The 26,974-nt window shown below is 38.3% G+C and overlaps 1 protein-coding gene across 1 annotated transcript; it reads right to left on the reverse strand.

Annotated features, from left to right (window-relative positions):
* Positions 1-20,363: 20,363 nt before the first annotated feature.
* On the reverse strand, positions 20,364-22,644 carry DEFB127 (defensin beta 127). The gene is made up of 2 exons (XM_047743747.1): positions 22,596-22,644; positions 20,364-20,617 (listed from the first exon to the last, which is right to left on the reverse strand). Exons 1-2 carry the CDS (start codon positions 22,642-22,644, stop codon positions 20,364-20,366), a joined length of 303 nt encoding a protein of 100 aa, XP_047599703.1.
* Between the last annotated feature and the right edge of the window lie 4,330 nt (positions 22,645-26,974).

The following is a 26,974-nucleotide window of genomic DNA, read 5'->3' on the forward strand; positions in this document are numbered from 1 at the left end:
ATCTATGAGGTCCATCTGGTCCAATATGTCATTCAATGCTCTTGTTTCTTTATTGATTTTCTGCTTTGATGATCTGTCTATTACTGAGAGAGGCATGTTAAGATATCCTACTATTAATGTATTCATATCAATATGACTCTTTATCTTGATTAATAGTTTTCTTATGTAATTGGCTGCTCTCATATTGGGGGCGTAGATATTTACAATTGTTAGATCATCTTGGTGGATAGTCCCTTTAAGAATTATATAGTGTCCTTCTGTATCTCTGACTACAGTCTTTAGTTTAAAATCTAATTTATCTGATATGAGAATCGCTACCTTGGCCTTCTTTTGAGGCCCATTGGCATGAAAGATGCTTCTCCATCCCTTCACTTCAGTCTGGGTGTATCTTTAGGTTCAAAATGGGTCTCTTGTAGACAACATATGGATGGGTCCTGTCGTTTTATCCAATCTGCAACCCTGTGTTGTTTTATGGGCACATTTAGGCCATTCACATTGAGAGTGATTATTGATAGATATGTTTTTATTGACATCGTGTTATCTTTGATGTCTTTCTTTCTGTAGATTGTCTCTATATTTCTGTTCAATGATATTTTTAGGATTTTTTCTCTTTCACAGAACCCCCCCCCCCCCCTTAATATTTCCTGCAGTGTTGGCTTGGTGGTTGCATAGTCTTTTAAGCCTTGCCGGTCTTGGAAACTCTTTATCTCTCCATCCATTTTAAATGTCAGTCTTGATGGATAAAGTATTCTTGGCTGCATGTTCTTCTCATTTAGTGCCCTGAATATATCTTGCCAGCCCTTTCTGGCTTGCCCGGTCTCTGTGGACAGGTCTGACGTTATTCTGATGGGCTTTCCTCTGTATGTAAGGAACTTCTTTGTCCTAGCTGCTTTCAAGAGGGTCTGCCTATAATTATAATTCTTCATTCTTACTATTAGGTGTCTCGAGGACTTTCGAGAATCTATAATCATGAGGGGAAACCGTTCTGCCTCTAGTACATGAACGCTGGTTCCATTCATGAGATTGGGACAATTTTCATGGAGAACTTGTTCCACTATATCTTCTAGACTTCTTTCTTTCTCCTCCCCTTCAGGGATTCCAATAATTCTGATGTTGGAACGTTTCATGGCATCGTTTATTTCCCTGATCCTGTTTTCATGGTTTCTAAGCTGTTTGTTCCAGGCTTCCTCCTGATCCTTTCTCTCTATCTGTTTGTCCTCCAGATCACTAATTCTATCTTCTCTCTCAGTTACCCTAGCTTTTAGAGAATTTAGATTAGATTGGAACTCATTGAGAGCATTTTGAACATCATCCCTGGTGGCTTTCAGTTCTGCACTAACATTGTGAACATCATCCCTGGTGGCTTTCAGTTCTGCCCTAATCAATTCCATTTGGTCATCCATGGCTTTCTCCAACCTAGCTATTGCCTGGATAATTGTTAGCCTGAATTCCTTTTCCGACATATTGTCCATTTTGACAGCCATTAGCTCTGTGGCAGAAGGCCCCTCCTCTGTATTTTTCTTCTGTTGGGCATTCCTCCTTCTAGTCATTTTGGTGAGAGATGACTGAACGGATGTAGCTGGATGTATTGACTATGGTGCAGTCAAGGTGCACCCTGGAACGCTTCTGAGCAATCAGGATTCCCCACCCAAATGAGAGAAAAAAGAAAAGAAAAAGAAAAAAGAGAGAGAGAGAGACAGGAAAAAAAGGGAAGATAAAAGAGAAGGCTTAGCCCAAATGGGCCCCAAGGTAAGATTTATGAAGTATACAAACAAAAAGACTGATAAAAGTATATGACAAGAGAAATATATATATATATATATATGCAAAAAAAGGAAGAACCTCATCAAAAAGAACCCCAAGTATAAGATTTATATACTATCAGGACAAACATAAATACACGGAAACACTGGCGGAAGAAAAAGATGGGAGAGTGGTTATAAATTCTCAGTGTGTAGGAGGAAGGTTATTTTGATTCTTCCTGGATGTATCTTGATATCTTTGTTAAAGGACTCAACTTTCCTAAGATAAAGGGGGATTAAAAATTGGTTTACCTATAGGGGTAGCATTGATTGCGGAAAGGGGATTACCTTGAAGTTTAACTCTATATGAATATTAGAAAATAAAAATAAAAAAAGAATAAACTATACTAAACTAAACTAAAATTTAAAAAAATTAAAAAAACAGAAAAGCAAAAGAAAAACGGGTATACGTATCAAAAAGTTCAGGTTAGGAGAGGAGTCAAGATGGCGGAGAAGTAGCAGGCTGAGACTACTTCGGGTAGCGGGAGATCAGCTAAATAGCTTATCTAAAGATTGCAAACACCTACAAATCCAACGGGAGATTGAAGAGAAGAAGAACAGCAATTCCAGAAACAGAAAATCAACCACTTTCTGCAAGGTAGGACTGGCGGAGAAGTGAATCCAAAGCGACGGGAAGATAGACCGCGGCGGGAGGGGCCGGCTCCCGGCGAGCGGCAGAGCAACGGAGCAAAATCAGGACTTTTAAAAGTCTGTTCCGCTGAGGGACATCGCTCCAGAGGCTTAACTGGGGTGAAGCCCAGGCGGGGTAAGCGCGGCCTCAGGTCCCGCAGGGTCGCAGAAGGATCGGGGGTGTCTCAGTGTCGCAGAGCTTACCGGTATTAGAACGGGGAAGCCGGCTGCAGAGACAGAGCCGAGGAGTGACTCTCAGCTCAGGGTTGCCCTGAACCGGTCGCAGGCTCGGTCAGCTCGGAGCGCGGCCGGAGGCCAGGGTGACGGGAGTCATTTGGCGCTGTTCTCTGAGGGCGCACTGAGGAGTGGGGCCCCGGGCGCTTGGCTCCTCCGGGCCGGAGACCGGGAGGCCGCCATCTTTATTCCCGTCCTCCGGACTCTACGGAAAGCGCTCAGGGAACAAAAGCTCCCGAAAGCGAACCCGAGCGGATGACTCAGCGCGGCCCCGGGTAAGGGCGGTGCAACTCCGCCTGGGGCAAAGACGCTTGAGAATCACTACAACGGGCCCCTCCCCCAGAAGATCTACGGGAAACCCAGCCAGGACCAAGTTCACCTACCAAGGAGAGCGGCGGAATTCCAGAGGAGAAGAAAGCAAAGCACGGAACTCATGGCTTTCTCCCCATGATTTTTTAGCCTTGCAGTTAATTTAATTTTTTTTTTCTTTTTCAATTTTTTTTTCTTTTTCTCTTCTTCTGCTAATTTTTTTTTAACTTTTACCGTTTTCTTTTTTTAACGTTTTTAAAATAGTTTATCTAATATATATATATATTTTTTTTCCTCTTTTTATATTTTTTCTTTATCGGCTTTCTTTTTTTTAATAGTTTTTTTTTCTTTCTTTCTGAACCCCTTTTTATCCCCTTTCTCCCCCCTCACAATTCAGGATCTCTTCTGATTTGGCTAAAGCATATTTTCCTGGGGTTGTTGCCACCCTTTTAGTATTTTACTTGCTCCTTCATAAACTCTTATCTGGACAAAATGACAAGGCGGAAAAATTCACAACCAAAAAAAGAACAAGAGGCAATACCAAAGGCTAGGGACCTAATCAATACAGACATTGGTAATATGTCAGATATAGAGTTCAGAATGATGATTCTCAAGGTTCTAGCCGGGCTTGAAAAAGGCATGGAAGATATTAAAGCAACCCTCTCGGGAGATATAAAAGCCCTTTCTGGAGAAATAAAAGAACTAAAATCTAACCAAGTTGAAATCAAAAAAGCTATTAATGAGGTGCAATCAAAAATGGAGGCTCTCACTGCTAGGATAAATGAGGCAGAAGAAAGAATTAGCGATATAGAAGACCAAATGACAGAGAATAAAGAAGCTGAGCAAAAGAGGGACAAACAGCTACTGGACCACGAGGGGAGAATTCGAGAGATAAGTGACACCATAAGACGAAACAACATTAGAATAATTGGGATTCCAGAAGAAGAGGAAACAGAGAGGGGAGCAGAAGGGATATTGGAGAGAATTATTGGAGAGAATTTCCCCAATATGGCAAAGGGAACAAGCATCAAAATCCAGGAGGTTCAGAGAACCCCCCTCAAAATCAATAAGAATAGGTCTACACCCCGTCACCTAATAGTAAAATTGACAAGTCTTAGTGACAAAGAAAAGATCCTGAAAGCAGCCCGGGAAAAGAAGTCTGTAACGTACAATGGTAAAAATATTAGATTGGCAGCAGACTTATCCACAGAGACCTGGCAGGCCAGAAAGAGCTGGCATGATATATTCAGAGTACTAAATGAGAAAAACATGCATCCAAGAATACTATATCCAGCTAGGCTATCATTGAAAATAGATGGAGAGATTAAAAGCTTCCAGGACAAACAAAAACTGAAAGAATTTGCAAATACCAAACCAGCTCTACAGGAAATATTGAAAGGGGTCCTCTAAGCAAAGAGAGACCCTCAAAGTAGTAGATCAGAAAGAAACAGAGACAATATACAATAACAGTCACCTTACAGGCAATACAATGGCACTAAATTCATATCTCTCAATACTTACCCTGAATGTGAATGGGCTAAATGCCCCAATCAAAAGACACAGGGTATCAGAATGGATAAAAAAACAAAAACCATCTATATGTTGCCTACAAGAAACTCATCTTACACCCGAAGACACCTCCAGGTTTAAAGTGAGGGGGTGGAAAAGAATTTACCATGCTAATGGACATCAGAAGAAAGCAGGAGTGGCAATCCTTATATCAGATCAATTAGATTGTAAGCCAAAGATTATAATAAGAGATGAGGAAGGACACTATATCATACTCAAAGGAACTGTCCAACAAGAAGATCTAACAATTTTAAATATCTATGCCCCTAACGTGGGAGCAGCCAACTATATAAACCAATTAATAACAAAATCAAAGAAACACATCGACAAGAATACAATAATAGTAGGGGATTTTAACACTCCCCTCACTGAAATGGACAGATCATCCAAGCAAAAGATCAACAAGGAAATCAAGGCCTTAAATGACACACTGGACCAGATGGACATCACAGATATATTCAGAACATTTCATCCCAAAGCAACAGAATACACATTCTTCTCTAGTGCACATGGAACATTCTCCAGAATAGATCACATTCTTGGTCCTAAATCAAGTCTCAACCGGTATCAAAAGATTGGGATCATTCCCTGCATATTTTCAGACCACAATGCTCTAAAGCTAGAACTCAATCACAAGAGGAAATTTGGAAAGAACCCAAATACATGGAGACTAAACAGCATCCTTCTAAAGAATGAATGGGTCAACCAGGAAATCAAAGAAGAATTGAAAAAATTTATGGAAACAAACGATAATGAAAACACAACAGTTCAGAATCTGTGGGACACAACAAAGGCAGTCCTGAGAGGAAAATATATAGCGGTACAAGCCTTTCTCAAGAAACAAGAAAGGTCTCAGGTACACAACCTAACCCTACACCTAAAGGAGCTGGAGAAAGAACAAGAAAGAAACCCTAAACCCAGCAGGAGAAGAGAAATCATAAAGATCAGAGCAGAAATCAATGAAATAGAAACCAAAAAAACAATAGAACAAGTCAACGAAACTAGGAGCTGGTTCTTTGAAAGAATTAATAAGATTGATAAACCCCTGGCCAGACTTATCAAAAAGAAAAGAGAAAGGACCCAAATAAATAAAATCATGAATGAAAGAGGAGAGATCACAACGAACACCAAAGAAATACAGACAATTATAAGAACATACTATGAGCAACTCTACGCCAACAAATTTGACAATCTGGAAGAAATGGATGCATTCCTAGAGACATATAAACTACCACAACTGAACCAGGAAGAAATAGAAAGCCTGAACAGACCCATAACCAGTAAGGAGACTGAAACAGTCATCAAAAATCTCCAAACAAACAAAAGCCCAGGGCCAGACGGCTTCCCGGGGGAATTCTACCAAACATTTAAAGAAGAACTAATTCCTATTCTCCTGAAACTGTTCCAAAAAATAGCAATAGAAGGAAAACTTCCAAACTCATTTTATGAGGCCAGCATCACCTTGATCCCAAAACCAGACAAGGATCCCAACAAAAAAGAGAACTACAGACCAATATCCTTGATGAACACAGATGCAAAAATTCTCGCCAAAATACTAGCCAATAGGATTCAACAGTACGTTAAAAGGATTATTCACCACGACCAAGTGGGATTTATTCCAGGGCTGCAAGGCTGGTTCAACATCCGCAAATCAATCAATGTGATACAACACATTAATAAAAGAAAGAACAAGAACCATATGATACTCTCCATAGATGCTGAAAAAGCATTTGACAAAGTACAGCATCCCTTCCTGATCAAAACTCTTCAAAGTGTAGGGATAGACGGCACATACCTCAATATTATCAAAGCCATCTATGAAAAACCCACCGCAAATATCATTCTCAATGGAGAAAAACTGAAAGCTTTTCCGCTAAGGTCAGGAACACGGCAGGGATGTCCGTTATCACCACTGCTATTCAACATAGTACTAGAAGTCCTAGCCTCAGCCATCAGACAACAAAAGGAAATTAAAGGCATCCAAATCGGCAAAGAAGAAGTCAAACTATCACTCTTCGCAGATGATATGATACTCTATGTGGAAAACCCAAAAGACTCCACTCCAAAACTGCTAGAACTTGTACAGGAATTCAGTAAAGTGTCAGGATATAAAATCAATGCACAGAAATCAGTTGCATTTCTCTACACCAACAACAAGACAGAAGAAAGAGAAATTAAGGAGTCCATCCCATTTACAATTGCACCCAAAACTATAAGATACCTAGGAATAAACCTAACCAAAGAGACTAAGAATCTATATTCAGAAAACTATAAAATACTCATGAAAGAAATTGAGGAAGACACAAAGAAATGGAAAAATGTTCCATGCTCCTGGATTGGAAGAATAAATATTGTGAAAATGTCTATGCTACCTAAAGCAATCTACACATTTAATGCAATTCCTATCAAAGTACCATCCATTTTTTTCAAAGAAATGGAACAAATCATCCTAAAATTTATATGGAACCAGAAAAGACCTCGAATAGCCAAAGGAATATTGAAAAAGAAAGCCAAAGTTGGTGGCATCACAATTCCGGACTTCAAGCTCTATTACAAAGCCGTCATCATCAAGACAGCATGGTACTGGCACAAAAACAGACACATAGATCAATGGAACAGAATAGAGAGCCCAGAAATGGACCCTCAACTCTATGGTCAACTCATCTTCGACAAAGCAGGAAAGAATGTCCAATGGAACAAAGACAGCCTCTTCAATAAATGGTGTTGGGAAAATTGGACAGCCACATGCAGAAAAATGAAATTGGATCATTTCCTTACACCACACACGAAAATAGACTCAAAATGGATGAAGGATCTCAATGTGAGAAAGGAATCCATCAAAATCCTCGAGGAGAACACAGGCAGCAACCTCTTCGACGTCAGCCGCAGCAACATCTTCCTAGGAACATCGCCAAAGGCAAGGGAAGCAAGGGCAAAAATGAACTTTTGGGATTTTATCAAGATCAAAAGCTTTTGCACAGCAAAGGAAACAGTTAAAAAAACCAAAAGACAACTGACAGAATGGGAGAAGATATTTGCAAATGACATATCAGATAAAGGGCTAGTGTCCAAAATCTATAAAGAACTTAGCAAACTCAACACCCAAAGAACAAAGAATCCAATCAAGAAATGGGCAGAGGACATGAACAGACATTTCTGCAAAGAAGACATCCAGATGGCCAACAGACACATGAAAAAGTGCTCCATATCACTCGGCATCAGGGAAATACAAATCAAAACCACCATGAGATATCACCTCACACCAGTCAGAATGGCTAAAATTAACAAGTCAGGAAATGACAGATGCTGGCGAGGATGCGGAGAAAGGGGAATCCTCCTCCACTGTTGGTGGGAATGCAAGCTGGTGCAACCACTCTGGAAAACAGCATGGAGGTTCCTCAAAATGTTGAAAATAGAACTACCCTATGACCCTGCAATTGCACTGCTGGGTATTTACCCTAAAGATACAAACATAGTGATCCGAAGGGGCACATGCACCCGAATGTTTATAGCAGCAATGTCTACAATAGCCAAACTATGGAAAGAACCTAGATGTCCATCTACAGACGAATGGATAAAGAAGATGTGGTATATATACACAATGGAATACTATGCAGCCATCAAAAGAAATGAAATCTTGCCATTTGCGACGACGTGGATGGAACTAGAGGGTATCATGCTTAGCGAAATAAGTCAATCGGAGAAAGACAACTATCCTATGATCTCCCTGATATGAGGGAGAGGAGATGCAACATGGGGGGTTAGGGGGTAGGAGAAGAGTAAATGAAACAAGATGGGATTGGGAGGGAGACAAACCATAAGTGACTCTTAATCTCACAAAACAAACTGAGGGTTGATGGGGGGAGGGGGTTGGGAGAGGGGGTGGGGTTATGGATATCGGGGAGGGTATGTGCTATGGTGAGTGTTGTGAAGTGTGTAAACCTGGCGATTCGCAGACCTGTACCCCTGGGGATAAAAATATATGTTTATAAAGCTGTAAAAAAAAAAAAAAGAAAGAAAGAAAGAAAGAAAGGATGAATCCCCAAGTTTTGTAGCAACATGGACGGGACTGGAAGAGATTATGCTGAGTGAAATAAGTCAAGCAGAGAGAGTCAATTATCATATGGTTTCACTTATTTGTGGAGCATAACAAATAGCATGGAGGACAAGGGGAGATGGAGAGGAGAAGGGAGTTGAGGGAAATTGGAAGGGAAGGTGAACCATGAGAGACTATGGACTCTGAAAAACGATCTGAGAATTTTGAAGGGGTGGGGGGTGGGAGGTTGGGGGCACCAGGTGGTGGGTATTGTAGAGGGCACGGATTGCATGGAGCACTGGGTGTGGTGCAAAAATAATGAATACTGTTATGCTGAAAAAAATTAAAAAATTAAAAAAAAAAAAAAAAGAAACAGACACACACAAAATTAAATTAAAAAAAAGATTGGATGCTTGCTGAAATTTTTGGGGAACTTAGATGATCAAATCTGTAGGGAAGATTTGCACATCTTTCTCTTAAATCATAGTGAAATAAAATGGATAGACTTTGTTAGAGGAGCAAAAGAGGGAATAATTCTATTTGATGAAAGAACTAAGGAAGCATTGGATAAAGCCAAAGGTTCAAATAACGGTAATGTACAATAGAGGAACAAAGAAGTGACCTGGGGATGGGGCACCTGGGTGGCTCAGTCAGTTAAGTGTCTGCCTTCGGTTCACGTCATGATCCCAGGATCCTGGGATCAAGCCCCATGGTGGGCGCTCTGCTCAGCGGGGATCCTGCTTCTCCCTCTGCCTCTGCCTGCTTGTGCTCCCTCTCTATCAAGTAAATAAATAAAATCTTTTAAAAAAAGTGACCTGGGACATACTAAAGGAAGAAATGGAACAAGAAGCATTGAAAAAACTCATAAATCAACAAGAATCCCTAAACAAAAGGAAGTCTAAAGGTCTCAGATTTAAAGGAAAAAGGAAGGGAAATAAAACTGTCTAGGATGGGTAAAGGAAAAGTTCAGTTTCAAGGCAAGAAAATGAAATGTGATCGTGATTATGAAGGTGATAAAAATGGTGCAGCTGGACAAGGAAAAAGAGCAAGAAAAGAAACAGCCAAGAACGTGCATTGAAACAACAGAAAACACAAAATGGTGCTGGAGGCTGACAGTTTAGGAAACAAAGTGTTTATTCATTTTATTTTTAAAAAATTTTTATTTTTAACTTTTTATTTTTTTAGTTTGAGATGTAGTGTTCAGTAATTTATCAGTTATGTATAACACCCAGTGCTCATCATATCATGTGCTCTCCTTAAGGTCCATCACCCAGTTACCCCACCTCCCCTACCACCTTTCCAGCAACCCTGTTTGTTTCCTATAGTTAAGAGTCTCTCATGGTTTTTCTCCCTCTCTTCCCATTCACTCTTTAGTCCCTTTCCCTATGATCTGTGCTGTTTCTTATATTCCACACAAGAGTGAAACCATATGATAATTGTCTTTTTCTGATTGACTTATTTCACTCAGCATCATTATGCCCTCCAGTCCCACCTGTGTGGATGTAAATGGTAAGTATTCATCCTTTCTGATGGCTGAGTAATATTCATTTAAATTATATTTCAAGTTGCTTTTGTCTTTGGAGGCTTTTAAAAAGAAAACTGAATTGGGTCCCCTTTAGTGTCGCTTGTAAAAAAGGAAAACCTTTTTTGTTGTTTAATGTGTCTCTTTTTGTTATCCAAATGAAGGTTTATAAAAAGAAAATGTGTGGGGGTGCCTGCGTGGCTCAGTGGGTTAAAGCCTCTGCCTTCGGCTCAGGTCATGATCTCAGGGTCCTGGGATTGAGCCCCACGTCGGGCTCTCTGCTCAGCGGGGAGCCTGCTTCCTTCTCTCTCTTCCTGCCTCTCTGCCTACTTGTGATCTCTGTCTGTCAAATAAATAAATAAAATCTTTAAAAAAAAATGTGCGGCTCTGTTTGTATTGCTTTAGATGATTCAAGTATCAAAAAGATTCTTCCACTAAATTACTTTGATAATACAAGAATGTATTAGTACAAACTAATAAACATATACCATGTGAAAAGCAAAAAAAATAGATGAGAGATCTGAGAGACATTTCTCCAAAGAAGATATACAAATGACCCATACACACAAGAAAAAAATGCAACATCACTAGTCATCAGATAAATGCAAGTCAAAACCATAATGATATACCATTTCATACTCACTACGATAGCCATAATCAGAAAGGCAGATAATAACAAGTTTTAGTGTGCATGTAGAGAATTTGGAACACTCATACCACGCTGGTGGGATATACAATGGTGCAGCCATATTGGGAAACAATCTGGTAGTTCCTCAAATGTTAAACAAAGATTTACTATATGATCCAAAAGTTGAACTTCTAGTTATATATGCAAGAAAAATGAAAACATACTTCCAGAGATTGTACATGAATGTTCATGACACCATTATTGGTAATAAATAGCCCAGGTCACATGCCTATACCCTAGGAGCAACCATGGATTGTACAGACCCATTCCTACAACCAAAATAAGAATTGTGTTGAAAAAGTGTTGAGAAGCCAATAACCTGATAGTTGCCCATTACACCAGTTTTGAGATAAGAATTCAGGAGCAGAACCTCTTCCTTTAATGCAGGTGGAGCTAGATAGATTTTCAGGGACAGAAGCAGAGTAATTGGCCTAGACTTAGAGATACCACTAGAAACAGTACAGGTGTACAGTGAGAAGACACTGCACTATAACCTACAGTGCTTGTTTTTTGAAGAAAACAGGGAGACAGTGCTCTTGGTTTATAGTTCAAGGAAAAGATCGATATTTCTTAGGGCAATGTTTCAGCTTCAGAGCCATCTCAGCCCTGATCACACCACATCTCCAGGTATAGAGAAGACACAGTCTCCTTTCCCTCTAGGAATGGGTTTAAGAGAGGGAGAGAGTGAATTGGGGCATGCAATTATAGCAAGTCTGTGGACTGTAGGTGACTTGGGTGACTGTATTTTAAGGAAGCAGAATCAGTACCGTCTATAGTCAGTGAAACAAAGGAGGATTTATATATGATTTCCACAGACTTACTGTGTACTCTGAATGTAGGCTCCTGTTGTCCACTTGGTGTATTGTCAGGATCTCACTGAGCTTCACTTTTCAACTCTATGTGCCATAATTGTTAAACTGTACCACTGGTTCAATCCATGGCTTCCAGAATTCATTTAAGGGGCTTAAATCAGAAGCTGGTATTGTGATAATGAGACAACACAAGGGCACATACTATCCTTCAGGAAATGACATTATTGTCATTCAGTTTCTCATGTCACTGTGGGCTGAAACCATAAAGAAGTCCTCCCTCCCGGGGCGCCTGGGTGGCTCAGTGGGTTAAGCCTCTGCCTTCGGCTCAGGTCATGGTCTCAGGGTCTTGGGATCGAGCCCTGCATCGGGCTCTCTGCTCAGCAGTGAGCCTGCTTCCCCCTCTCTCTGCCTGCCTCTCTGCCTACTTGTGATTTCTCTCTCTCTCTCTCTCTCTCTCTCTGTCAAATAAATAAATAAAATCTTAAAAAAAAAAAAAGAAAAAAAAGAAGTCCTCCCTCCCACCACATCCAATGAATAAGCAACTACTATAAATTACAGCTAAAAATACTTCTCAAATCTATCCACTTTGCAATCTTTGCTATCTTAACTTTGGTCCAAACCCCCCTCTCTCCTGGCCCATTGTAATACCTTTTATCTATTCTCTCCCTATCTACTCCCAGTTTCAATGCATTTTATGTACTCAGTACAGAACCATAAAAAAAGTGCAGACCTGACCACATCATTGCATGCTTAAAATACTTAATGGCTTCCTATTCCTCCTCAGTTAAACATTAAAATGATCTGTTAGCCTCTGCCTATTAGTCTGTTGGTCTCTGCCCATGTCTCCAACATCATCCTTTGTCCTGTTCTCTGCCCACAAGCCCTGTTACTCCATTTTTCTTTCCTTGCATGTGGCTGTCCACTTGTCCAGCACAATTTGTTGAAGGAACTATCTTTTCTCCATTGAAGTGATTTTCCTCCTTTGTCAAAGATCAGTTGACTATATTTATGTAGGTCTGTTTCTAGGCCCTCTATTCTGTTCCATTGATCTACTTATCTTTCTTAACAATACCACACTGCCTTGATTATTGTAGCTCTATAGTAAATCTGTATGTCTGGTAATGTCAGTCCTCAGACTGTTCTCTAAATAACGTATATGTTTTAATAATATGTGCACACCAAATTGGCACATTTAAAAAATTATTTATGCTTTAATATATATTGTATTCTACAGGGAGGTTAACTGAAGAATTCCAGGTTTTACAGCCTGCATCGATACAGGTGGATTCAGATATACGTGTTTGTTTTAAAAAAATCAGTTCATCGTGATTCAACTTGCTTCATGTCCCATTCATGTTTCCAAACCTTCAAGTACCATGTATTTCTGTAAATAGTGGATTTGAACTCAGCAGTGATACCAGAGTGATGGTAAAGGTGAAGGAATAGTACTAGAGTTAGTTAATTCAGTTCTGTCACTCTGTGTGACCAAAGTTGTGTTTATCCAAATGGTGAAAGAGAATGCAAGTTGTAATATTTTTGCATGGTTAGTACTAATTTCAATTCATATATGAAGTATTTTTTTGAATTTGCAGTCAAATGCTCTACCACTGAGCTATACCCCCCCATTTTTCTGGATTTGAATTGTATCTTTAAAATTGAAATTTATTCTTCTTTTAGGTCTTATTTTAAAATTAAAAAATAAATCAAGGAAATTATTACTAATTTTATACAATTATTGTAGACAGATTTTGTTGTATGGCAATAAAAAGTGACCCACTGTGGGTATCAACTATGCCACGGACTCCCCCCTACCCTATTCTACTCCATCTTCCACAGATTACTGTCACTGGGGAGGGGAGAAGGAAAGAGTAAATCTCTCTTTATGTGACTGGGCAACACTGCACCACGCTCTTGCTCTGTAAGGTAATTGATGTCTTTTGTGTGGCAGGTATTTATTTATTTATTTATTTATTTATTTATTTATTTATTTATTTTAAAGATTTTATTTACTTATTTGACAGACAAAGATCACAAGTAGGCAGAGAGGCAGGCAGAGAGAGAGGAGGAAGCAGGCTCCCCACTGAGCAGAGAGCCCGATGCAGGGCTTGATCCCAGGACCCTGAGATCATGACCTGAGCCGAAGGCAGAGGCTTTAACCCACTGAGCCACCCAGGTGCCCCTGTGGCAGGTATTTAAATCCTAGCTTGTCTGTGGGGTACATGTGTCATTCTTTGAGATGCTCTTCAGGTACCTCCTACTGCCCAGTTTCTCTTTTTCCTCAGTGTTATTAAGATAGAATTGACAGGGACACCTGGGTGGCTCAGTGGGTTAAAGCCTCTGCCTTCAGCTCAGGTCATGATCCCAGGATCTTGGGATTGAGCCCCGCATCTAGCTCTCTGCTCAGCAGGGAGCCTGCTTCTCCCTCTCTTTCTGCCTGCCTCTCTGCCTACTTGTGATCTCTGTCTGTCAAATATTTTTGACAGACATCTTAAAAAAAAAAGATTCAACAAAAGATAGAATTGACAGCTAACATTGTGTAAGCTTGAGGTGCACAATGTGAGGATTTGGTGCATGTATATATTACAGAAGGATTACCACAATAAGGTTAGTTAATACCTCGATAACCTCATATCATTTTTTTTTTAATTTTTTTATTTTTGTCAGCATAACAGTATTCATTATTTTTGCACCACACCCAGTGCTCCATGCAATCCGTGCCCTCTACAATACCCACCACCTGGTGCCCCCAACCTCCCACCCCCCACCCCCTCAAAATTCCCAGATCGTTTTTCAGAGTCCATAGTCTCTCAACCTCATATCATTTTTATTATTATTTTTTGTGGTGAGAACATTTATGATCTACGCTTAAAGTGATTTTCAAGTATGTATCACAGTATTACTAACTATAGTCACCATGTTGTATATTATATTATATCCCCAGAGCTTATTCATTTTTTAAAAGATTTTATTTATTTGAGAGAGGGAGTGAAAGCAAGAGAGATCACAGAAGGAGAGGGAGAAGTAGATTCACTGCTGTGTGGAGAGCCCGATGTGGAGCTCCATTTCAGGATCCTGAGATCATGGCTTGAGCCTAAGGTAGATGCTTAATGACTGAGCTTAACGACTGAGCCACTGTGCCCCAAGCTTATTCATCTTAAAACTGAAAGTTTGTACCCAGCATCTCCCCATTCCCTCCAGCTCCTGGCAACTACCATTCTCTTCTCTGTAACTATGAGTTTGGCTTTTTCAGTTTCTACATATAAATGAGATCATATGGAATTTGTCTTTTTCTGTGAATTATTTCACTTAGGATATTTCCCTTGAGGCCTCTCTGTTTTGTTGCAAAGGGCAGGATTTCCTTATTTTTTAAGATGCTCTACCACTGAGCTATACCCCCCGTTTTTCTGGATTTGAATTGTATCTTTAAAATTGAAATTTATTCTTTTTTTAAGGCTGAGTAATAATCTTTGTGTGTGTGTATCTATATTTACATCTGTATCACATTTTCTTTATTCGTTTATCCATTGACAGGTACTTAGGTTGTTTCCATGTCTTGGCTATTGTAAATAATGCTTCAGTGAACATGGAAGTGTAGATGTCTTTTTAAGATAGTTTTAGAATTTCCTTTGCATATATACCCAGAAGTGGGATTGCTAGATCATATTGTAGTTGTTCTTTTTAATTTAAATTTTATTTATTTTATTATTTTTATAGTAATATATAGAATTTTGCTAGGTTTATTTACCTAATTTATTTTGAGTATAGTTGACAGACAATGTTACATTAGTTTCAGATGTACAACTTAGTGATTTAATAAGTCTATACATTTTACTATGTTCACAAGTGCAGCTACTAACTGTCCGTATTTTTAATTTTTGAGGAACCTTCCATAATAGTTGCCTTCTACACTGTTTTTCATGGTGGCTATGCCAGTTTGACTCTCCACCAACAGTTACACAAGGGTTTCTTTTTCACCATATCCTTACTAGTACTTGGGATCTCTCATCTTTTTGATGGTAGCCATTCTATCAGGAGTGAAATGATATCCCATTATAGTTTTGTTTTGTATTTCCCTGATAATTAGTGATGTTTAGTACCTTTTCTTGTACATATTGGTCATTTGTATGCCTTTGGAAAAATGTGCATCCAGGTATTCTGTACATTTAAAAATTGGTTTGTTTGAATTTCTCCTATTGAGTTGTATGATTTCCTTATATATTTTGAATATTAAACAATTAGGGGATTATGGACATCATAACAATATGAATATGATTAAAAAACTGTTGAGTGTATTTGACTTTATGGTCTTTAGATGGGGAATTGGATATTACTATTATCAGAGTTCAAGAAAAGACCACAAGTCCATCTGTCACAAGCAGATAAAAAAAGACAAAAGACAAAACCTAACCATTAGGAAGGCAATATACATTATTTATTAAGGAGACAAGTAAGCAGACACTTTCCCTACCTAACTACAGAAAAAAGGAACTGAAAGGACATTTAGATTCAGAGAGTGATTATAGAAGATAAAGCATGATGGAATGGAATGGATACATCCCAGAAGACTACTGCCCACTAAGTATCAGTAATTATACACATTTTTATTTTCAGAATTTAAGAACTAGAGAATTGAATTCTTAAGTGGATTGATGAGTCCCAATGTACGTTGTAATATAGTTTGAGCCAGTCTGTATAAAATGGGAAAAACTGGAATAAAGCAATAAGATTTTAAGAAATCTGAATGAGTTTAGTGAAAAATCTGTTCTTCCCCCTCCTATGTCATATGTACATATTTCTTGATGGTAAAATTTCACTTTTGGAATGATGGTGATATTTAATGATAAATTAATAAATGATGGTGATAATTGGCAAATTTTGTAAATCAAAAAATATATTTTTAAAATTTACTGATCTGAGAACCAGGACTAGAAGAACATAACAGAGGTCAATATAAATGAAAAGTAATTGTCAGTTTTAAGCCATACAAAATCTCATGGCAAGACAGAGGATCGTGTTGAGAACAAATTGTATGAGGGACAAGTGTGTAAAAGTTTCTGTGTAGGATATTTTTTGTTTTTTTTTCAAGTTGTGTTGTTTGACTTGGTTTATATATCATCAAAGTAACCTTACTATATATGTAACTATAACTAATTGAGAAAATTAGTCTTCATTGTCTTAATATCATCAAGATTCTGTTTGTGTACTTACCTAAGTAAAGTGAAAAGGTTCATAACATCATAATGAATGTATTATATGCCAAAAACTTCTGGGATACTGCTAAAGCTGTGTATAGAAGGACATTTATAGTTTTAAGATACTCACATTTGAAATGAAGAAAGGTTAAAAATAAGAGAGATAAACATCACCTAACATCACCTAATATTAGAAAAAATAAGAACATATTAAAACCAAAAAAGTAGAAATAAGGCATTATATTATACACCTAACACAGTGAATTTTATGGCATGTGAAGTTTTTGAAAAACAAGGGGGAAATAGGGGTGTATGGGTGGCTCAGATAGTGAAGCAGCTGCCTTTGGCTCAGGTCACGATCCTAGGGTCCTGGGGTCGAGCCCCAGATTGGGCTCCCTGCTCTATGGAGAGCCTGCTTCTCCCTCTCGCTCTGAATGGAGCTCTGCCTGCCTCTCTGCCTACTTGTGCTCTCTATCTGTCAAATAAAAAAATAAAATCTTAAAAAAAAAAAGAAAAAAGAAAAGCATTAATGAAGATATTAAAGAACTGGAAACTAGAATAAAAATTAGCAAAGAAAATTTTTTTTTTTAAAGGAAATCTTGCCATTTACGACGACGTGGATGGAACTAGAGGGTATCATGCTTAGCGAAATAAGTCAATCGGAGAAAGACAACTATCATATGATCTCCCTGATATGAGGGAGAGGAGATGCAACATGGGGGGTCAAGGGGGTAGAAGAGTAAATGAAACAAGATGGGATTGGGAGGGAGACAAACCATAAGTGACTCTTAATCTCACAAAACAAACTGAGGGTTGATGGGGGGAGGGGGTTGGGAGAGGGGGTGGGGTTATGGATATCGGGGAGGGTATGTGCTATGGTGAGTGTTGTGAAGTGTGTAAACCTGGCGATTCGCAGACCTGTACCCCTGGGGATAAAAATATATGTTTATAAAGCTGTAAAAAAAAAATATATATATGAGTTGACTAAAAAATTGCCATTGTCCTTTAACTTTTAAAGACCTAACCTATAATTTTAAAATTTCCCTTAAGAAGTTGAATCTCCGTGGAGTCTATCAAACATTCAATAAAGAAATAACATGAGAATCTTTAGATAAATATGAAAAAAAGAGTATGACCAAACTGGTTTTGTGTTTAATTTTTATTTTATTTTTAATTATTTATTTATTTATTTATTTATTTATTTATTTATTTTTTAAAGATTTTATTTATTTATTTGACAGAGAGAAATCACAAGTAGGCAGAGAGGCAGGCAGAGAGAGAGGAGGAAGCAGGCTCCCCGCCGAGCGGAAAGCCCGATGTGGGGCTTGAACCAGGACCTGGGATCATGACCTGAGCCAAAGGCAGCGGCTTAACCCACTGAGCCACCCAGGCGCCCCTTGTGTTTAATTTTTAAAATCTAATGAACTTTTTTTTTTAAAAAAAGAACAGTTTTAGGTGTATAGAAGAGATACAAAGATAGTACAGAGAGCTTCTGTGTATTCATCAACTGGTTTCCCTTATTATTAACATCTTACATACCATGGTACATTTGTCACAGCTAAATACATTGCTATTAACTAAGCTCTATACTATTCCAGCTTCATTAGTTTTTCCTTACTGTCCTTTTCCTATTCAGGAGTTCATCTGGGATATCACATTACTTTAGTTGTCATGTCTCCTTATCTTTCTCTGGTCTTTGACAGTTTCTCAGAAATTTGTTTTTGATGAATTTGACAGATTTGAGGAGTACTGGTTAGATATTTTGCAGAATGCCATTGTATTTTTTTTTTCTGAAGATTTTTCTCATTGTTAGACTGGGGTTATGGATTTTGGGGAGGAAGACAGCAAAGGCGAAGTGCCATTCTTATTACATCATTTCACTTGCTCATGCTATGAACATGATTTCTCCATAGAATCTGAAGGTTATCCATTGTAAAGTTACCTTTTTGCCCCTTTCCATACTCTATTATTAGGAGTCAAGTCACTAAACACAGCACTCACTGAAGGGAGAGAGGCAAAGCTCCACCTCCTTGAGGAGGGAGTATCAACATAAATTACTTGGAGTTCTTCTGTACAGGAAATCTGTCTTTTCTCACCAATTTATTTTGTTTAGTTATTTTTCAGATCAGTATGAACTCATGGATATTTATCTCTATATTGTTTTATAATACAATGCTATGTTATTTTATTGCTCAAATTGTCTCAACTTTGGCCATTCAAAATTCATTCAGTGTGACTTATGTGTCTCAATAACATGCCTAGCCTTCTGATTTTTAAAGCACTTCCTTGCTTTCTGACACTACAAGATGCTCTGGGCTCATCATGTATATTCTCTGCCCCAACCCTAGAAAAGAAGGTAAGAAGTAATTAAGAGAACAAATGCCACAAATCTGTGTGGTGGATGTTACATTGGTGAAATGACATAAGAAACAAAACTGTAAAATGAGTGTGAAATGTAGTTGGAGAGGAAATTTTTCATGTTAATCATATCCAGAAGCTGTATCGTTAAGAGTTAGGTGGACTATTTACATGGATTATCATTATGTCATCTTGCTTATCTAGATGGCAATAAAGTCTCATGCAATACTGCAATTGAAACCAATTTCTGAATCCTTTGCATTTCCTCCAAACTCCAAAGAGCTCCAATCACCAAAAGGATCCATTACTAGTGGTAACATACAAAACATCAACAACAAAGGAACAACTAAAAACTTCTGTCTTGGAGTTACATGTTTATTTCTGCCTATACCTTATATAGCGTGCTCCAGATAGTGAAATTCTATCTTTCCAGCTTGCTGCTTTTACACAGAAGCTGAAGAAATTAGATTTCCTCATAGTTCATCTTTGGGAACTCCATTCATCAACCAAACAAAGTGCATGTATATTCTCCTGAAATGTCCTGTTTGTTACAATTTCTTTCCATTTGTTGATTTTTTAAAAAAGAGTCTATCCATTTATTTGACAGAGAGATCACAAGTAAGCAGAGAGGCAGGCAGAGAGAAGGAAGCAGGCTCCCTGCTGAGCAGAGAGCCCGATGCGGGGCTCGATCCTAGGACCCTGAGATCATGACCTGAGCCGAAGGCAGAGGCTTAACCCACTGAGCCACCCCGGTGCCCCGCATTTGTTGATTTTATTCTGTTCATGCAAACTGTCTTCTCACGAACACTCACTGGTTGAAATCCTACACATTTCAGAAGGCACCACTATAATCTTAAACTCACTTGGGATTTTCCCTGAATACTTGGTTTCACCTTTCCCTCTCTTGAATTCCATGACAATTTTCCTGAGTTTCTTGTTCCAGTCTTCCATGTTACAGATTTTTTAGTACGCTGATTATATCCCCTTTCCAAGGGGGGAGATTCTGAATTGTCCTTATCAATTCATCCCTTGGTATATTGAGTGTTCAGTCTCTTAAAGAACAAACGAGTCAGAAAACAGACAGCTTTATTAGAATCTGATGTAAGGTCATTTAGGGGGGTCAAGGAATAAGAAGGGAAAAGATGTGGAGATCTTCACCTTACTTTATTGGAGTAGGGTGAGAAATAAAGGAAAGGAAAATTATGCTGGATTTATGTAGAATTTGCCTTGGGTCTTGGATAATCTTCTATAAGTGTATCATCATATTGAGGGAAAGTCATTGCATATGTCCTTGGCTTTGGAGGAGGTGGCTTTGTAATTTTTCTACGTGCTTCCAATTCTACGATATTGAGGCAACAGTATCTTCCATTTTCACATAGTACTTGACGTATTTCACTTATTCTGCATATTTTCCTGCAATATCCTTGTATATATTCACCCCAGCATCTCTTAAGTTGTTCAGCTACTGTGCATATAAAGAAAAGGCCAAGATCAATGTTTGAGACTAAAAGGAAACTTTGGTAATGGGGAAGACAGATGATGTTTATAGGGGTTAAGTGTATGGGAGATCCACAGGCATATACTCATAATAAGATCCTAAGAAGGATGCTCCGAGAAGGTAAACCTCAGTGTTTATGTATAACTGATCACTCATATTTATTTTCTCTTGGGTTTTAAGCTTCCATCCTATATCTGGTGGGTTTCTTCAAGAGCATCAGATCTTGTTTTGGAAAAGGAAGGAACTAAAACTTTGATTTCAGGCTATGGAACTGTATACTCCCACCTGGGAACCTCAACACATCTGTCTCCATTTGAATGCTCTCAGGGCACTACCTTTTTACTACTACCCCACTTCTAGTGCCCAGAGAACAACAATTTGTTTCTATGTATTTATATATGAGTCAGATTATGCTTTTGGGTTCATACTCACTACCATGGTCTAGAATGACTGTCTTATTGTCCAGTCAGTTATTTTTTCCCTTATAATCTTCCCCTTTTAATTCTCAGCATTGTACGTTTTTGCCACTGCATATCTTTCTTTGGCTTCTGTATCATCACAATAATCTTGGACTTGTTTTACTCTCTCTGAGTCCTCATTTTCCTGCAACCTCTAGAAGCAAGAATTTCTCAGTCCCAGAACTTTGCTCACCTTGATATATATTCTTTTCTTTAGTGATCCTAAATACTTTCAGTGATCTACAGAGTTAAGATGTTCAGATTTTGGCTCTGGGCTTGTACAGTCCCCTGAGATAGAGCCTAGATGGATTCCACCAAGAGCATCAGGTTTTTTTTGCTGAGGCCAGCAAAGATGCTGCCTCTAACTCCAGATTCTAGAACTCCTTTCTTTGATTCTTAGAAGTTTGATGGGCCAGGGACAGACCATTACTAATTCTATAAGAAGAGTCAAATATAAGAGATCTGCTTTTGAAAGAGGAAGGAAAACTAAATTTTAAGTTCTTTTTTTTTTTTTTTTTTTTTTTTTTTTGACAGAGAGATCACAAGCAGGCAGAGAGGCAGGCAGAGAGAGAGGAGGAAGCAGGCTCTCCGAGAGAGCAGAGAGCCTGATGCGGGGCTTGATCCCAGGACTCCAAGATCATGACCTGAGCCGAAGGCAGCGGCTCAACCCACTGAGCCACCCAGGCGCCCCTAAATTTTAAGTCCTTAGTATGTGTTAAGCCTTATGCTAGATGACTTACAAATCTTATTTAGTAAAGCCTCCAGGATCCATGTGTCATTACCTCCACAAATGAGGAAACTGAGGCTTAGAGGGCTTTACCATTTATCTGAGGTTGACAAACTAGTAGACATTGAAAGCATATTTCTCAAACCTGACTCCAAAGTTTGTGCTTCCTTCACTATTTACACTCTGTAGACTAAAATATATGTTGGAGTGGATGAAAACATGGCTGGGTGTAAATAAAAACTGTGTCCAAATAAAGGCATTCCTAGATATTGGGCTCATTCCTTTCTATAATGAGACCTTCTCAGAAGAAAATTATGGCCTCTTTTCTTTTTTTATTTTTTTAAGATTATTTATTTATTTATTTATTTGACAGAGAAAGATCACAAGTAGGCAGAGAGGCAGGCAGAGAGAGAGGAGGAAGCAGGCTCCCTGCTGAGCAGAGAGCCTGATGCGCAGGACTCGATCCCAGGACCCTGAGATCATGACCTGAGCCGAAGGCAGAGGTTTAACCCACTGAGCCACCCAGGCGCCCTATGGCCTCTTCTCAACTCTGTAAATACTACTTCTTAAGAACAGTACAATGGTTATTTAAAAAAAAATAAAAGAACAGTGCTGTGGTAGAAGGCATCAGGAAGAGGAAATTTCTGGCAACATTGGGTAGACTTCAGGCATTCCAAGGGGCCCTATCTCCTAACTACCGTGAAGTATGAAATTCCCTTTCTTCTTGGAAATACTCTATTTCTGGAAAGCTCTGGATTACCTTTGGACTTCTGGAACAGCAGAATTGCAATGATCAGGAGGAGCTTCATGGCCAGACTTCCCATAAGAGGTGGCAGACAAAGCTCTTTGTCCAGTAAGTTGCACACTCTGTCACCTTCCTCAGAGACTTGGATTCTTATGCACCAAACTAGAACAGATGGTATGATATGAAGTGTGTTCCTAAACGCCTGAACTGTGGACTTTGCACCACGTAGGTAGGCACAGGAAATTTGAGGTTACCCACTTTACTCCCACATGGAATTCAGAGACACAGCATGTTCTATCTCATCCCATGTGATGCCTTCTGTAGGCTGTAGACTGCTGGTGAGAATAATCTGTGCTTTCTCTACTTTGGCTCTCTACCCTGCTAGACCAGGGTAGACATGTGTTCACTTCTAAGTATGAATAAAGTAATATAAATAATGAGGGCTATTCCATTTACTGCATTCATTTAAGTCTAGGATATCTGAATGTTGTGTCTATCACTTCATTCCATCCAAATGGTAGCTGATTTTCATCCCCATATCTTAGATAAGTTTAATTACTCACAGACAAGCAATATAAGTGATAGGAGAATAATAGAATAACTAAAATACAATTTCATTTAGAATCAGCAAGGAGGAGAAAAGATAGAGATAAAATAGCATATAGCATCATCCTGATGGACAACAGCAAGGGTTTATTTCCTACAAGTGTAGAGAATTCTTTAGTTTGTATTCTCTCTGTTCTGCTCTTTGGGAAGATGTCTCTAGTCCATTGATCTCAGTGGCCATTTTTCTTGGAGGAGGTTTGGGGAGAATTATTCTGGGAGATGTGCTACTTTAGCAACACATTTCCTACTAGTGCAGGTTTAGAAAACTATACAAATGATTTTGTTACCCAGATTTTGATTTCTATGCCATTGTAACTCTTTGAAAGATAACACACTTCATTTTGAATTGCTTTCAGTCATTTTCATGTCTAACCAATCAACAAATCATTTTGAATCAGGAAATTCATTTTAGATCCCAACCAGGGCACTGATACCTACAGAATAAGCTTTTGGAGATTATACCAACTGTATACCTTTCTAAGCTCATCCCTTAACAACCTCTCACTCAGACTTTGGCCATAAGAATTTCAATACAGTAGCATCTGGTGTAGATGAACTAATTCAGAGTGATTCCCATGCATTTATAGTGGTGTCAATGTATATTTTTGTGTAATGTCACCAGCAACACTTGCCTATCTAAATTTAGAAATGTACACAACAGATAATTGCATTAATGCAGAGTTGTGGTGTGCCCAAGGAATTAAAGGACTGAAAGAAGAACAAAGGAGTCCTAGTTACTGGCTAGAGAGCTATTGAAATAGATCCTGGACTCTCTTCTAGATATATAAAGATTGTTCCAGCTCTTTGAAAAATGCTGGTGGAATTTTGATTGAGATGGCATTGAAAGTATAGATTGCTCTAGGCAGTATAGACATTTTAACTATGTTTATTCTTCTGATCCATGAGCATGGAATGCTCTTCTATCTTTTTTGTGTCTTCCTCAATTTCTTTTATGAGTAGATATATAAAGAAACATAAGCAGTGTGGCTAATAAGTTGATCTTCGAGTTTTGAAGATGAGTTTCTTTATTTTTTAAAAGATTTTTTTTTTATTAGAGAGAGAGTGATTATGTGTGAGTACAGGGAGGGGCAGAGGGAGAGGGATAGAGAGAATCCTCAAATGTGTTCCTCACTGAATATGGAGCCTGACTCGGGGCTCCATCCCACTACCCTGAGATCATGACCTGAGCGGAAACCAACCAGGGATTTCTAAAGAGTTTATTTATATTAATAAAATGTTTTGCCTGTGCAATGGAGAGAACATTCTGTATCTAATACGCACTGTGTTTTTCACCAATTCATTGATTAGAAAATTTACATTCTTTTGTTCCACAGATAACATTAAGGTTGCATCTTGGGGGGAAAAAAAAAGACTGCATCTTGGAAAAAGTGTTATCTCTATACTCCCATTTCAGTAATGTGTGTGTGTGTGTGTGTTTGTCTTTTCTGTCCCCCGCTGCTGGAGAGTCTATGAGTCTGATTTCCTAGATTAATTCTATAGAGTCTTCCTTTCCCCAGATCCTCCTAGGGCTAAAAAATAGATGTTCTCTATGGCGAGTGCTGTGAAGTGTGTAAACCTGACGATTCACAGACCTGTACCCCTGGGGCTAATAATACATTGTATGTTTATAAAAAAATTAAAAAATTTAAAAAAATAGGTGTTCTCATGAGCAAGATGGGATGAATAAAGAATATGATGTTTCCTAGGAAAACATCCATTGGAACTTTTAAAAGTACAATTTATTGAGTGCCTGGGTGGCTCAGTGGGTTAAGTCTCTGCCTTCAGCTCAGGTCATGATCTCAGGATCCTGGGATCGAGTCCCACACTGGGCTCTCTGCTCAGCAGGGAGCCTGCTTCCTCCTCTTTTTGTCTCTGCCTGCCTCTCTGCCTACTTGTGATCTCTCTTTGTCAAATAAAAAAATTATTAAAAGTACAATTTATTTTAATGTCCTCCTTATAAAAGAACATGAATGTAATGTATTTCTGGATAACTCACCCATCATGCTCTTTTGAGTTGAGCAGTCAGGAGAGCAAATTACTTGATTATTTAAATGGGTCAACTAGGGAAATTGTGTTTGCAAGATTAAATTTTTTTTCTTTTTATGTCAATTAAAAATAGTATTTGAAAAGTAGTTTTATTGTAAACATGTGCATTATTAACAAGAATCAGGAAATACAAAAGCAAAGAGAAGAAGCAACCAGTAGCATTACTGCTGTCTAAAGAAAACATCTAGAAACATGTATACCATTAAAATTTTTTTCTTTCATAGAATGAAAATAATTTTATTATTTAAGCCAAATACCAGCATATGGGATTTTTGTGATTAACAGGAGAGATGTAGTAAAACTGTCTCAAATGTACATCAATTGCATGGCTGTTTGAGAGTTTAGAATCCTTCAAATCTCTGCTAGTTCCAGAGATGTGTATGTTCTCAGGGATACACTGATCTTCAGAATTCTCTATCTTCATTTGCTAACTCTGACTTACACCATATCCATCCTCCCTGATGCAAAACTCTTCCTTAACTCCCCCCTCCCCCACCCACCAAAACAAAACCACACGTACTAAGCATTTTGGAACTGATCAGAATCTGTATAAGAGTTTGGGAAGGAGGGTTACTGAGAAGGGGATTACTTGGCAGTAACACAATCAACTTTCAAAAGGACTGAAAGACATCATTGATATTAAATTTCTTCATCACACTAATGATGAGTTTTCCTGGTTTCACCTGCTCTATGCTTCTTACTAGGTCACTAGTTTTTGAAGTACTTTTCCCTTTTCCATCTCTTCCACTCAAACTTCCTTTTCAAGATTGCCCACAAGCACTTTTATATATTGTGGAATAGTTTTTACTGTCTACTGGTTACGTGAATATTTCCTTGGCATTAATTCCGAGAGGTTGATTTGGGGGATTACTGGAAAAGGACATACCTAAAACTATTATGAGACAGAGTGGGACATTATCTATTAATAAAAGAGTCAATTCTTCATGAAGACATAACAATTATAAAAATGTATGCATCAAACATAAAGAAGCCCATAATATATGAAGCAAACATTGATGAAACTGAAGAGAGAAACAGACAGTTCTACAACAATAGCTGAAAACTTTAATAATCCACTTTCAAAAATGTATAGAACGTTAAGTTAGAAACTAATAAGGATATAGAAAACTTAATAGAAACCAATTAAACCTAGAAGACATCTATAGACTACTCAGCAACAGCAGAATACACAATCTTCTGTTGTGTACATGGAACATACTTTGGGATACCATGTATTAGGCCACAAAAGAAGCCAAAAGAATTTTAAAAAGATTTAGATAATACAAAGTATCTTCCTCAACAACAAGGGAATGGAACAAGAAGTCAAAAACAGAAGGAAAACTAGAAAATCCCTGAATATGTAGACATTAAATCATGGTCTTAACCAGTGGATCAAAAGAGAAATCACTAGGTAAATTAGAAAATACTTAGAGAAGAATTAAAATGAAGCACAACATGCCAAAAATCATGTGTAGTGACAGTGTGAAGAGGAAAATTGATATCAGTAAATGTCTACATTAAAAAAGAAGAACGATCTCAAAACCATAATCTATCCCTACACCTTAAGAAAATATAAAAAGAAGAGTAAACTGAACTCAAACTTAGCAGAAGGAAGGAAACAGTAAGAATGAGAGAAGAGGTAGGTAATGCAGAGAATAGAAAAACAACAGAATCAACAAAGCCAAAACATTTTTGAGAAAAATATTGACAAAACTTTAGCTAGGTTGACTAAGAAAGAAAGA

Source organism: Lutra lutra, chromosome 9 (genome assembly GCF_902655055.1).
Source record: "Lutra lutra chromosome 9, mLutLut1.2, whole genome shotgun sequence".
NCBI lineage: Eukaryota > Metazoa > Chordata > Mammalia > Carnivora > Mustelidae > Lutra > Lutra lutra.

Bases quoted from the DNA above. Each gene is read 5' to 3' on its own strand.
- DEFB127 (XM_047743747.1), bottom strand. From the start codon at position 22,644: ATGAAGCTCCTCCTGATCATTGCAATTCTGCTGTTCCAGAAGTCCAAA. The intron at 20,618-22,595 runs GTAATCCAGAGC...TTATATGCACAG, and splicing joins GCTGTTCCAGAAGTCCAAAG to TAGCTGAACAACTTAAGAGA.